This window comes from Athalia rosae, chromosome 8, assembly GCF_917208135.1.
Source record: "Athalia rosae chromosome 8, iyAthRosa1.1, whole genome shotgun sequence".
NCBI classification, from domain to species: Eukaryota; Metazoa; Arthropoda; class Insecta; order Hymenoptera; family Athaliidae; genus Athalia; species Athalia rosae.
Genome location: NC_064033.1, coordinates 4466897 through 4480437, shown reverse-complemented (window position 1 = coordinate 4480437; position 13541 = coordinate 4466897). Strand labels below are relative to the sequence as shown.

The window sequence follows — 13541 nt, the reverse complement described above, 5'->3', positions numbered from 1 at the left end:
GGCGAAAAACGAAATGAAATAATTACAATATTAATAAATAATTGTAATAATGAATAATGATAATGATTCCTCAATTTAAATTAATTAATTATTCAACTAATCGAATTTGAATATATATAAAAGTATATATATATATATATATATACACACATATGATACTATATATTCATGAATTACTCGTTAAAATTGAGACCGTTTCAGTATTTTAGAAATAGAGAACGTAGTTTTTCTTTTTTTTTGATTTTTTTCTTTGGTTTTCTTCCGATGTTAGAAATTTGAAAAACGTCTATCAGAGTTACTGTATGTGTACCTTTCTCTCTACTGTGGCCCTCTGGAACGAAAAATGAAACAAGACAAAAAACAGGAAGGGGAAATCAGAAATCGAGGAAAGAATGAATAAAAAAGAAAAAAAAAATTGAAAAATCTTATTTATTGTGTAAAATTAAAAAGGAACAAGCAAAAAAAACACAAAATCGATCGATTGCATTGTATCTATTATCCTTTTCGTTGTAATATTTACAGATTATAATGTAAAACGTGCATTTTTAAAACTCAAAGTGTATACATTATAAACTTTGAAAAAAAAAAAAAAAAAAAAAATGAGAAATGAAAAATGAAAAAGAAAAAGACAATATTCTCTCTACATATTATTCAATCAGTTGTCTTTTGCAGATGAAATTTAGTTACCTCGTGACGACAACTGAGTTGAAAGAAAAAAAAAGAAAAAAAAAAAAAGTTCCGCGGTGGTCTGAAAAGTTCAAAACGAATCAACGTTCGCAACGTATAAATATGATTTAATATTTAAAAAAACGAGAAAAGAAAGAGAAAGAAAGAAAGAAAGAAAGAAATAGAGTTCTTTTTTAGATAGGAACTTCGTTTCGCAAACAATCAAAAGAGCATAGTATAGAAAGCCAGCCATTACAGGGTTTTATGCATTTTTCAATTTATTTATTTATTTATTCATTCATTCGTTCATTTTTTTTTTTTGCTTTCCCTCGACTCGTATCAGGAATTGTAAATAAATCCCCGGTCTATTACTTTTCCTCTCCGTTTTTTTTTTTTTTTCTTCTTTCGTTCCCACGGAGAACACGTAAAATGGTGCAACGCGACGTCGACGGTATTTATTTACTTATTTATTTATTCGCTGTAAAACCGCTCGGCTTTTACTCGCGTATTCGGTATGTATGCGTACGGACGATGCTTTTAGTCACTTACAAAAGTAATTCAAAAATAATCCCCAGCTCTCCTCGATTTTCTTCAGCGGCAAATAACGAATCTGGATGAAAAGGAAAATCTTATCCTATCGCGCGATGATACGGGGAAAAAAAATAATGAAAATAATTAAAAAAATATGAAAAATATTCTGACTCCGGTAAATGCAGTTGCTTTTTTTCTATTTTCGATTATCGGATTATTCGCGAATGCGTTAGTTTTTTTCATCCGCTCTTTTCACGCATCCTTGACCTCAAAAAATTCGAGCGAATAAATTTCGAGACCGGTGTTCTCGTTGGTTTTTTTCATTCTTTCTGTCTTTTTTTTCTTTTTTTTTTTCTACTTTCGCATGTATGGGAAAAATTGTACGTACGTCGCGTATACAGCGTATAGGCTGTCGTATTAAGTGCGCATTACATTATATTATAGCCTGCAAGATTCGCTTCATTGTGTATCTGGACAAAAGGACCATAAAAACGCTTTATCCTCCCTTATACTGGAACATATATCCCTTTAATCTCGGCAAGCAGCAGCTACCTTGAAGAGGATGAACAAACAACATCGGAGATTGCGGAGTGAACACACGCCTCCTTGCCACTGAAAACGGTTACCCCGTAATATACGTACAAGAATATCATAGTCCCTACCAATCTGTTCAATCCCATTCCGATTTTCGTTTTCGAAGTTACGATTTTTTCACTTTTTTCAGGGTGCACGTGGAAAGTACCGCGGGCCGATGTCGTACTGAAAATGGAATGCACACACGTGTGTTTGTACAGATACACGAGCCGCACACACGTAGTATATAATTATCGGTAAATACGTCCTTTGAAGCTACCTCAATAATGGTTATATTCAAACGGTTGTATAACACAATTTGCAAGCTTCAACGACCGACCTAAATTTACCCCATAAGCAGTCACGTACCCGTGTCATTGACGAATACACGTGTGCAAATGTTAGATGCGTTTTCCACGGAGTGGCGAAATTATTCTCGTACGACGTTGAAAAAAAAAAATACGATCTTTTTTTTATTTTTCACAGGCGTGACGGGGACGCTTTGAGAAATGAAAAAACGATAAATAAGAAGAAGGAGAAAAAAAAACAAAAAACTCGTCATCCCACACCGCCGGGACCGTGTAATATTAACCCGATAAAAATTGAACCCTTGGCACCTCTGGGTGCACAGCGGAACGGCGTCAACGGTTATCGATATTTTCCAGCGTGCAGAGGCGAAGCGTAAAAAGAAAAGATATTCAGCCGGTGGTCCGTGCGTGCATCGAGATACGCATCGTTTATTCTCAAGGTTTTTATGCAAGGTAAATAAAAATATAACAGTCGCAATAAATGGGATGGACGAAACCGATATATAGGGACTGACCGACTGATTTGAATTGATTTAATTGAAAAATTTTGTTTTTTTTTTCGTTCTGAGAAAACTGGAATCACTCGAATCGGCGTGAGTTTCTGATCGTGTGTGAAGAGAAACCGAAGACGGCTAATCGAATGAAACCCGAAGCGTTGGAGAACCGCAATTGACGTCTGTGTCTGCAGGTGCGTCGAAATAACGGAGACGAACGCGATTATTCAAGCGTTGCATTTCCAGGACGGACGAAAACCGATTGGTTTTGCCTCGGGGACGGGTCGTTGTTCCCTCAGTAATTGAACCACCGGTTTGATCGGGGCGGTTCGATGCTTCGCCGAGTCCTCCTCGGACTTGTCGTCCGATGAAATTCCGTAAGGATTGGCGATCGTCTCGGTCAGCGACGGTAGGCAGGGTAATTTTTGCAACTGACTATTTTGCGCACTCGAATTGTTGAAGGTCACCCCGTTGAGCGTGGTCGTTGAAAATTTACGCTTCTTTTGGGGCTTGCAGCTCGTCCTTTTATCGGGCTGTTTCAAGCTCAGTACTTTTTTAACCTCGTCGTTTATGTCCGCAGGTGTCTCGATTTTTATACTCTCCATATTGTAATCCGTTCGCACCATCTGAAAAACCGTATCATGTACGCGGAGGAGAAATTTTAACGCTCGTTAAATCAGGGTAAAAAATGTTATACCTCGATCACTTCTTCCTCCAATTTGGTGAACCGCTTGTTCACGTCTACGAGTTGAGATGAGAGTTTAGTCAAACGATGCGTTATCTGCAACTCCTTATCGATGTCGCCTTCGATCTGTTTCGGATCACAGGTGATTATTAAATCGACCGATTCAACTTAGAATTGGTACATTATTTCCTCACCTCTTTCATAGCGTCCGAAACTTTGTGGCCGATGTAGTCGAGACAGGATCGTGACCTTCCAACCTGGAGGGGAAAATTATTTTTCGCTGGTTTTTCGTATGAAGGAAAAGAAAGAGAAATCTTGGCTCTTTCGGAACCGCTGTATAATCTTACCGTGCGATTAAACTCGGCGATTTCCGCGACTAATTTGCTGTGCAATCTCATCGATACGAAGAACTATAATCAATAATTATAACGACGGTAATCAAACCTAAAAAAATTGTTGCATCGTAAGAATTATTTAGTGTCATTCACTGACCCGTCTGAAAACGTATAATCCGACCATTAGGTTGATAAACATAAATATTACGCTGTTGAACAAACCGAGTAGATTGAACATTTTTCTATTTTATTACATTACTATTGACTGATGAGATTTTACGAAAAAAAATTACTCCACACTCCATATTTCCGAAAAACATATGCAGTTTGAATTGGCATAAAAAATTGTTTTTTGAATTCGAAAGTTCTGATATCGACGGATATGCTTTTTACCGCCATCTGTCTAAGGGATGAAAAAACTTAACGCAACAATTTGCGCCCCCTTACCATCCGAGCTCGAGATTCTTTTTTTTTTTATCGTTTCCTGAACGTAGCCACGAAGTGAATTTTCTACGATTTCGATCGCAAACGATATTGAAAAATGAAGTGAGCTGGTAATCGAAACTGGGAGTGACGATTAGGTTGGGATTGCGATTAGAGGCGACAGCCAGCGATCAAGATGAAAGCGTGACGTGAGTGTGGAGTTTATTTTCCTGATCGGGTGCGTTAATAATGTGGAAGACATTAATGAGGAAACAATAATAATTCCCACTACAAATTATCGCGTCGAGGATACTCTCCTGGTTAATTAAATTTCTAAACAATGGAAGCTGACTATCAACCTGCGCCGAGTCCAGCCAGAATTTTGACAGGTAAGAAGTCAGAGTCAGTTGGAATCGAATGTTGACGCTCCGTCTGTCAACTAGTGTCATTTAATCGACGCGATTCGAATAATTACGCAATTAATATTCAAACACTCCCAGAACATTTAGTGAGACACTTTTCGTACTATACTCAAGTTATAATTCATCAATTTCACGATATCAGCTACCCGTGTATTATACGACGACGCAATTGTTGTTGTGCCTATTGGAGAGAAAGAGAAGACGAGCAAACAATAACGAGCGAGAAAAAATAATTTCGAAAGTTGCCTTTTAAGGGAATTTCATCCATTCCCGATACTGTTACCGGTTTTTAGTTATTTTATTTTCACGAGTCAAAATCGTTAGAACCTGATCTGATCGTGATGGCATGCATCGACTGAATTTTCCGGAAAAAGCCCAAAATTTCTGTGTTGAAATAATTTTACATCAACCAGCGACAACATAGTTTGTGGGTAATCGTCTGTTCTTCACCTAGAAAAAAACTATCTTCCGAGAAAGACAAGAGATAATAATTATCAGTTTGAAGATGAATCTGTGGGAAGCATGCTTCAATGCTAGTCAATTGAGGCAAATGATATTTGCCGCACCACCCATACCACTTGAAACTTATATTTGTTTCATGATTGATGATGTTATCAGTCCCGTGGCTCGCAATTGACATACTCTTCAATTTTGAGTAATACATTCTGATAATAATATTCACTCTTGCCATTAACGACAGCGATACCTCGGTTATTTCATTGGCAAACTATTCAGCTCAATGTATTGCTGTGTAAACATTTCTTGATAGAAGACAGCGACCACGATGCAATGTAAACCATTTTACCAATAATAATCTTGATTCGAATAAATCTCGACAGACAGAAAATATGCATGCCTCGATGCTATGGGAATCCACCAGCTTATTTCAAAGTAAAAGTTCGTCTACTTTGTTTACGCACCGTTTGATTACACAGCCAAGATTTCTTTTTCCTAGAAATCTCAGCTGGTTCTTACTCTCGTACTGGAGCATGATTTACAGGATTTTGGCTAGCAAAAACGCGTAGAAGATATTATCAAACTCAATTATTATGAAGGAAATTCAAAGTAAATTAATCGTACTCCTACTCGTCTGAGTTAGCCAAATTATTTTACACAAAAATTTAATGGCGCGGTACCCAATTGCTTTAGGACAAGAAATGATCACCGCTTTGTCGTTTGTTTGCTAAATGTTTTTCCTATCCTGAAATCCTGAATGTGTATTCATGTACCTGTGTCTGTGTGGTAGCAATGAACAATGAAGGTGAAGACCCGTATCCAAGTCTGTCGGATTATCATGATTATGAGCCCAACTTGGAATTCGACGACACGGAGCTCCAGGCAACTTCGGATAGTGGTAAGGTCTTATCGGAGCCTGTTTCTTATGCATCCAAAACTAACATCTGCTTTTTTCTTTACATCGTTTTCCAAGGAAGTCTCCTCAACCCTGTCATTCCTATATCCCGTTAGCTATTTAACTTTTCAATCATACTTTTTTTCCCTACTGTTCTTCAAAACTATTATACTTTTAAAAAAATTTTTCACTCCTTTTCTGATCTCTAGAACGAAAATCTCCTGCTATTATTTTCGAGTAACACCTGCTCAACGTTTGAAATAAGATTGATCTCTTGCTTGTGGTTTTCAGTGCTTAACCTCGAGCTTGCTGCGCAACTGTGGTTTTATAGTTCATATATTTATCGACATGTATTTGTGTTCATGCTATATTTTCCTCTCGATTTCCCTGTAGTGATTTGGTTATTTTCTCACTGACCTAACTCAACCATTTACTTTCTCTTTGCTCCCTATAATAATGTTTCTAATATTACTGGAATTCCATGGCACAATTTTTGTTATAATTTACATCTCTTATACTTGACGTATCATTTTTGTGAATGCAAGGAAGGAGCTTACAGCAAATGCTAGAAAGTCATATCGAGTACGAGTCGTTTGTTTGATTTAAAATTATTTCACAGCCGTGGAACTCCTGGAAGAAAAAATGGATTTAAGCACAAGTTGTGGTGGAACTGGGTTGGACTATTTGGAAAGTCCTGTGAGCGATGGGACCATAGAAGAAAATTTTGAAGAAGCTCTAGTGGATGCTCCAATTATTGAGACGGGTGTGTGACCTTTCAGTTTATTTTAATAGCCCTTCAAATGTCAGAGTTTGCCCGTCAAATTTAGGACCAATGAAAAAGTAGTGGAAACAAAATTACTGCAAATGTTGTTCCTGCCTTGTCCGCAATTTGTATAAATAAGTTATCATCGGTACACCTACTGAACCACTACAGGCATCAGATATAATGGTATCTTTTTACAAGCAGCAGATGATCTGGCAGCACTTGAAGGTGATCTTGTGGACGAGGAGGATTACCTTGACATTGCAAGACTCGGTATCGTTGAAGTGGTGGGTGACGACAGTGCGGGAAGAAAAGTTATTGTCGTATCGGCTTGCAAGCTACCTTCACGTGACGAAGAGAACTTCAATCACGCCAAGTTATTGAGGTGACAATGACAACGAATCATGAATAAAATCTTGGAGTTATCCAACGGAGAACTTTTTGGTGGTGTTTGTGTAAAGTCATTGGTTTCTTTTTTTCCAGATATCTCACACATACCTTAGATACTTTTGTGGAACAAGATTATAGTTTGGTATACTTTCACCATGGTCTGACATCGAAAAATAAGCCATCGTACGCGTGGCTGCGGCAGGCTTATCGGGCCTTTGATCGAAAGTACAAAAAAAATTTAAAGGCACTCTACTTAGTCCATCCAACTATCCTCATAAGATTTGTTTGGCAATTATTCAAACCGATTATCAGGTAAGAATCTAGTCCATATCAATTTTTCCACGGCTATAATCGCAACGATGTTTCCAGTGCCAAATTTGGACGCAAAATGATGTACGTTAATTACCTCGAGGATCTCGCACGACATATCAATCTCGATCAACTTTGTATCCCTCAGCTAGTCCTACAGTAAGTTATTCGAGTACATCGAGTGAAAATATATCAAAAATGGGAAAGATATCTGTGGCTACTATAAATTTTCAGACACGATGAGCAGTTGATGATTAAAAACAGAAAAAACTTGCCAGTCAATCCAGCGCCCACACCTATCGCAACTCCCATACCAACCACGCAGTTTGGCGCGAGTCTGCAATTCATCAATGATAATAACGGTGGGGAAATGATACCACCTATAGTAACGCAATGTATAGAATTTCTGGACACTCCCGATGGTAAGGCGCACAATTTATCGTCACATGTAGACCACAAGTGATGGGTTATTCTTCCTTTTTATTCATGAGAACAGCATTAGAGACCGAGGGCTTATTCAGGAGGTCAGCAAACGTCACGGTCATCAAGGAACTTCAGAATCGTTGTAACCTAGGTCTGCCTATAGACTTTCGAGGGGATCCTCACATAGCGGCGGTACTTCTTAAGACATTCCTTCGAGAATTAGACGAACCACTCATGACGTTCGAACTCTACGACGAAATCACCCAGTTCCAAAGTAAGGTTAAGGAATTATCTGTTTTTGGATCGTTCGACAGAAACTTACAACTTTCGTCTTCTTTTCAGGCCTGTCGAAAGAGGAGCGACCACAGATAGTGAGAAATTTGCTTTTCGAAAAACTGCCAGAAATAAACTATCGGCTGTTACAATACATAGTTCAATTTTTATCCAGGGTAAGACGGTTGAATCATTACTCTCCTGAATGCACCCGAACATTTTTTTCCGAGCTCTGATCGCCATTTGAAATATGATGTACAGGTAATGGACAGAAGTGATCTCAACAAGATGACTTCCAGTAATCTGGCGGTAGTGTTTGGGCCCAATCTAGTGCGAGCTCCATCGTCGAGGGGAATGTCGCTGTCAGCGATTGGCCCGATAAATCAATTCACTGATTTTTTGTTCACTCATCAAGATGAAATATTTATGTTTTAAGACTGGTTCTTTCATAAACGGTTAATTGATGGCCTAGAAGAATTTAGGAATTGGTACTCGTTTCAAATAGGATGCTAAAACACTAATCAGGTTGTTTGAATTGAGAAGGTGAGAATATGAAAGTACATATTTGGACGATCACGTTATGCCAAATATGGGAATTATTATTTTTTAACTTTCCTTAGTTTCGTCTTAATTAATTTATTATCGTGCCAATATTTGTGTCAGTACTATTCGCGTTCGTCATCGAGTTTTAATTATTAATATTAACTAACTTATACCTCACAGAATCAATGGAAATACCTTACCGTAGCTGTTTAAAATTCGGCTAACGAACGTCGCCGCAACCATCGAAATTATTATAATTATATTTCAGAATCGATCGGAATACGATTCGATGACTTTTATAAATCATTTGCCGATTTGCCGTTATCCGGATATCAATTTTATTACGCTGTCTTACAGTTGGACGGGTTTTTGTTTTTTTTTTTCAGGTCTAAAGCAGCACAGTTTACATATGTATACATATTTTTGAATATTTTATACAGTCGATATTGAATTTCAAAAAAACAACAAACTTTTATACAGTCGCATCGTTCCAAAGTATTTGATAGTATCGAATGCACAACATACCTATAGATTATTATTATTATGATTATGATTTCTTTCGACTTCTAGCAAGATATACATAATACCGGAGTCTTCGTAAAGGTAGTTTGGAATGAATGAATGAATAATACGTGAGCAAACTGATCAGTGTTGTATGACAGTTTTGAACGTGTGAATAATATTTATACAAAACGAAAAAAGAAAAATTATGACTGCATACCAAAGATAAATGAGAACGTCAAGTAATATGAATGTAAAATTTAGATTTATTGAAAAACGAAAAGAAAAATAATAATGAAAAAAATAGTCTAATTAACTGATTAAAATTAGTCACTATATATTTCACGGAATGATCTTTGAAGATTGCATATCTCTAGATAAATTTATTTTTTAATACAACGAGTATTTTACATTGAAGCATAATTTTTTTCATTCTAAAAATTAGAATATGGGATTATTGGGCAGCTACGATTTTCTCATTTCATTAGTCGATGTTTCTCTCAGAAATTTTCGTTACTTTCGGATTCCGGTGAACGGTTCAAACAATGCCCAGATAATTGGGGGAAAGATATAAAGAAGTATTGTAATTTTATACCAGCGTAGGAAGAAAAAAAATTTGTCAAAAAGTTACGCGATCTTCGAGACGTTTCCGTGCTGTAATTTATAAATTGTAAATAATCTAACGGTGTATAAATCTGATAGAATAGATATATAGTACTGATTTATAAATAAAAATAAAAATGGATAAAAAAATCATTAATAAATAAAATATTAAAAATGAAATCTAAATATAAAGAAAAACATAATAAATCGAAGCATAAACATGTAATTTTAGATACAAAAAAAGAAAATAATAAGAATAATCTTAGCATACCCGACTGTTTTATGCTGGCATAATAACGACGAATAAGTGAAAGATAATGATTTTTTTTTTGCACTATTCTGTGTCTCGAGAAAATTTCTTTTTATCTTTTTTTTATTTTACAATTTTGCTTCACAATCATCTCTCCGAATATACATTAGATTTACGATGAAATTGTATAGAGAAAAAAAAAGATAGAAATATATATATATATTTTGAATGATTGAAAATAAATTCCAATCATTTTTTTAAATGATCGAAATTATAAATTTGAAAGCGTACAGCGTAAAACATGCAGGGAATATAAAATTATGTATTCGTTAGAAATTTATTTTATCAATAATTAACGGAAAAAAACTTATTCATCTATTCAAGTACATTCGCGAATGGGGGATATGGAAATAAAATGTGTTTAAAAATCCTGATAGCTAAAAAAAAAAACTTGTAATATTCACGGAATGATTTGGCTCCATATTGCATGAAAAACACGTTGTTGCACTACATTCCTGTTGGGTCATTCTCGCAAAAATTAAATGATCATTACTTGAAAACTCCACATATGAAAGAAAGATAGGGGAAAAAAACGTTGACTCATCATTCCAATTAATAATACGTCTACACCTCAACATTAAAAAAATAAATAAAATTATTAAAATCTAAAAGAAAACAACATCATCACATTATATTGAACTATAGCTCTGGTACGAGCTGTATCTGTTAGGATAGCTAAATGTATGCACGATCCATGTACCTGTGATAGAATAGCACATTGTATCTTTATCTTTCGAACATCATACGGATCTGAATAAAACAATGTAGTACCTACATTTATTCCACCAATTATCGATGACGGTTTTCTCCCCGACGTCCAATGAGTCATTGGTAGAAAAAAAGAAACGAAAAGTTAATCACTCATTTCCTCGTGACGAGGCATTGTTTCTTGCCCGATATGTGTGAAAAAATAATCTAAAGATAAGAAAAGCGGGAGAATCTCGGATACGATTAACAACAAAGATTGTAATTTATAATAAATTTATTTCGATAATTATACGCCAATAGACAGCAATATATTTACAAACACAGTATGGCAACGCAAATGAAAACTGTTATTTATTTTAATAAGTGCTATCACTTCAGTACGGATACCGTATGCCGATACGTTGATTGATGCTAAAGGAAAAACCCTTTAGAATCAATGATCATTTTCAATACGCAACCACGTTTTACGGCTTAGACCTTCAATCGAATTCAATGATTCCCTGAAAATTTGAATCCTCACGATAACATATTCATATCTCAAACAGTGCTATTTTTTCTCTCTACACTGCATAGAATTTTCAGAAAAATTCTTTCGAGTGTAAAGTTACCGAAGTCTTTTGTTAAATGTGGTTTCTGTTTTAGTAACTTAAAGTTAAATTTATACGTATAGAAATATGGCTAGGTAATAGCTGAACGTTCACCCCGTTACGATATCAAGGTTTTCCATTGGATTAGTATAAATTACTATTTAGTCTCAGCATTTTTAGAATCCTTGAGATAATCGCCTATATTTACCCGCGGCTTACATTATAAATATGAATTTATTCAATTTGATATTATTTCGCTATTATAGCAATTCGATTATACTCAGACATTTATAGGTGAATTACGATTACTGTTTCAGAATTCCAGTACAGTTTAAGATCTTTTTTCATGCGCAGACTGTGAACGAAGTAAGTATTATATAAGTATAATATATTTATGTATATTTGATCACATTGAAAAGTCCAAGTTTTTATATTATGTACGGTATATAATAATTGTAAAATAACTTCTATATACATTTATGTATAACTGGTTCTCCAATATCTCATAATTATTCCCTCGACCTATGAACTTTGAGAAAATCCACCGCAGCAGGAACTGCTTGCAGGTCTTTCTTGATCAGCTTCGTCTTCGACAATAACAACGTTTCTTCGCGTACTGCTAGTTCTCGACAAAGTAGATTTTTGCTCTACTTCGTCCGCGTGCACTATCATCCGACGAGATAAATCCAGGAACATTTCTTCAATGTTATGATTCTGTTTCGCAGATGTATTGAAGTGCACTGCCCCCACTTGCCTGGCGTACCTGTGAAGATTAACGTGTAATGTGCAACAGAGAAACGATATCATGTCGCAAAAGCTGCTGACCGTTTCTTTTATTGAGCCGTAACAAAGGAGGTGAGGATTACGATTATAAAAATAAAAAATAGAATTATCTTATCAACTAAGGTATAACTGAGTCCCTGAGTGCATCAATTCAATTCCTGAGACAGGGAGTTAAATGAATATAGGTATGTGTATGGTTATAGCAATGAACAACTTACTCTTCTGCTTCTTCCTGTGAGACGTTGCGATCTCTTTCGAGATCTACTTTGTTACCGGCTATGACGAGACAAATTTCACTTCCAAGAATCTTCTTCAGCTCTTTCACCCAGTTTTTTACCTGAAAAATGCAAACAGGAAATCATACGAGTTGAACACAACCAACTATTAACAAACAGACATTAGGTAACAAACTACTAAGGTTTTATCCAATTATCTGTAGGTAGTGGTAAAACAAAACTGTACAATTGAATCGTAGAAGTATTTTGTTTAGAACTTTGATTATTCTAGGCTTAAAATTTATTACCTGGCTTCCATACCTTTTGAAATGAATCTGCATCAGTTATATCGTAAACTAAAACTGCGCCGCTAGACATCCGATAATAAATTGGACCTAGCGCGTGAAATTTTTCTTGACCAGCCGTATCACAAATAGCTAAGTTCACCCTCTTTCCATTGATGTTAAGTTTTTTCTTGAGAAACGAAGCCTGAAAAGATGACAATGTTATTAGATTGTTCGTTCGGTTGGTACTTGTCGCTGGAAATTTTGTCATTACATACCTGTATCGTGCTGATGTGTTTGTCGTTGAATTTGTCTTCGACATATCGAAGTACGACCGATGTTTTACCAACGCAACCTTCGCCTAGTAAAACAACTTTGAAATCGTAACCATTAGTTGAACTATTAGTAGATGAATGGGCCATTGTTTACAAGTAAAACAGGCCTAAATAATAAGAGATTAGAACTGCACACAAAAAACTACCTAATACGATTCTGATTTATGAACAAACAATAATTTGTCATTATATATATGCTGTCCCGAACTTTCGGACAGTAGAAGAATCCGATTGATTTCTTTTGAGTTAATTGTTTTTATCTATTCTTATTAAATGTAAAAGGAACGTCAGTCAAATGCGACAGATCAGCTGTTCTCAGCAAGTTGTTCTCGCTATCATTTACGGAAAATTTTTTAATTCCCACGAACCGCATGCGCGGTTTGTTGTAAATTTATTGTTAACCCATAGATGGCAGCCGGTCCACTATTTGTTAAATTTTCTATACGTCAACGACGTCAACAAACGTTTTCTGACATTTCATTTATATGGAATTACGCATGACTCGGATTTGAGGGTGTAAAAATTCGATCCTTGTTACCAACCGAAAGAGCATCTCCGAATTTCATGATAATAAGTTTTTTATTATTTCAACAAATTACAGACGAAAATGAATCCAAGTGTCATAACATGGTCGCCCACCCTAGCGGAGTTGACGAAAACTCTCCTCTAGCAACAAAAATCAAACGGCGCACAGGAAGCGAATCATGGCAGGCGGAAGCTCAATTT

At 35.8% G+C, this 13541-nt stretch overlaps 3 protein-coding genes across 4 annotated transcripts; 1 reads left to right on the top strand and 2 right to left on the bottom strand.

Annotated features, from left to right (window-relative positions):
* Positions 1 to 1991: 1991 nt before the first annotated feature.
* LOC105693269 lies at positions 1992 to 3967 on the bottom strand. Its single transcript, XM_012413085.3, has 5 exons — positions 3750 to 3967; positions 3605 to 3667; positions 3452 to 3514; positions 3270 to 3383; positions 1992 to 3198 (listed from the first exon to the last, which is right to left on the bottom strand). Exons 1-5 carry the CDS (start codon positions 3828 to 3830, stop codon positions 2800 to 2802), a joined length of 720 nt encoding a protein of 239 aa, XP_012268508.2. The 5' UTR covers positions 3831 to 3967; the 3' UTR covers positions 1992 to 2799.
* Positions 3968 to 4196: 229 nt separating this feature from the next.
* On the top strand, positions 4197 to 10692 carry LOC105693298 (rho GTPase-activating protein 1). 2 transcript variants are annotated; one of them, XM_012413132.3, is made up of 10 exons: positions 4197 to 4404; positions 5684 to 5791; positions 6408 to 6551; positions 6756 to 6936; positions 7035 to 7253; positions 7311 to 7409; positions 7485 to 7672; positions 7747 to 7947; positions 8016 to 8122; positions 8208 to 10692. In XM_012413132.3, the coding sequence occupies exons 1-10, from the start codon at positions 4356 to 4358 to the stop codon at positions 8379 to 8381; spliced, it is 1470 nt and encodes a 489-aa protein (XP_012268555.1). In that variant the 5' UTR covers positions 4197 to 4355; the 3' UTR covers positions 8382 to 10692. The 2 variants fall into 2 exon arrangements, with proteins under 2 accessions (XP_012268555.1, XP_012268557.1); XM_012413134.3 differs by lacking the exon at positions 5684 to 5791.
* Positions 10693 to 10870: 178 nt separating this feature from the next.
* On the bottom strand, positions 10871 to 13428 carry LOC105693299 (ras-related protein Rab-21). The gene is made up of 4 exons (XM_012413136.3): positions 12759 to 13428; positions 12518 to 12685; positions 12200 to 12318; positions 10871 to 11961 (listed from the first exon to the last, which is right to left on the bottom strand). Exons 1-4 carry the CDS (start codon positions 12900 to 12902, stop codon positions 11721 to 11723), a joined length of 672 nt encoding a protein of 223 aa, XP_012268559.1. The 5' UTR covers positions 12903 to 13428; the 3' UTR covers positions 10871 to 11720.
* Between the last annotated feature and the right edge of the window lie 113 nt (positions 13429 to 13541).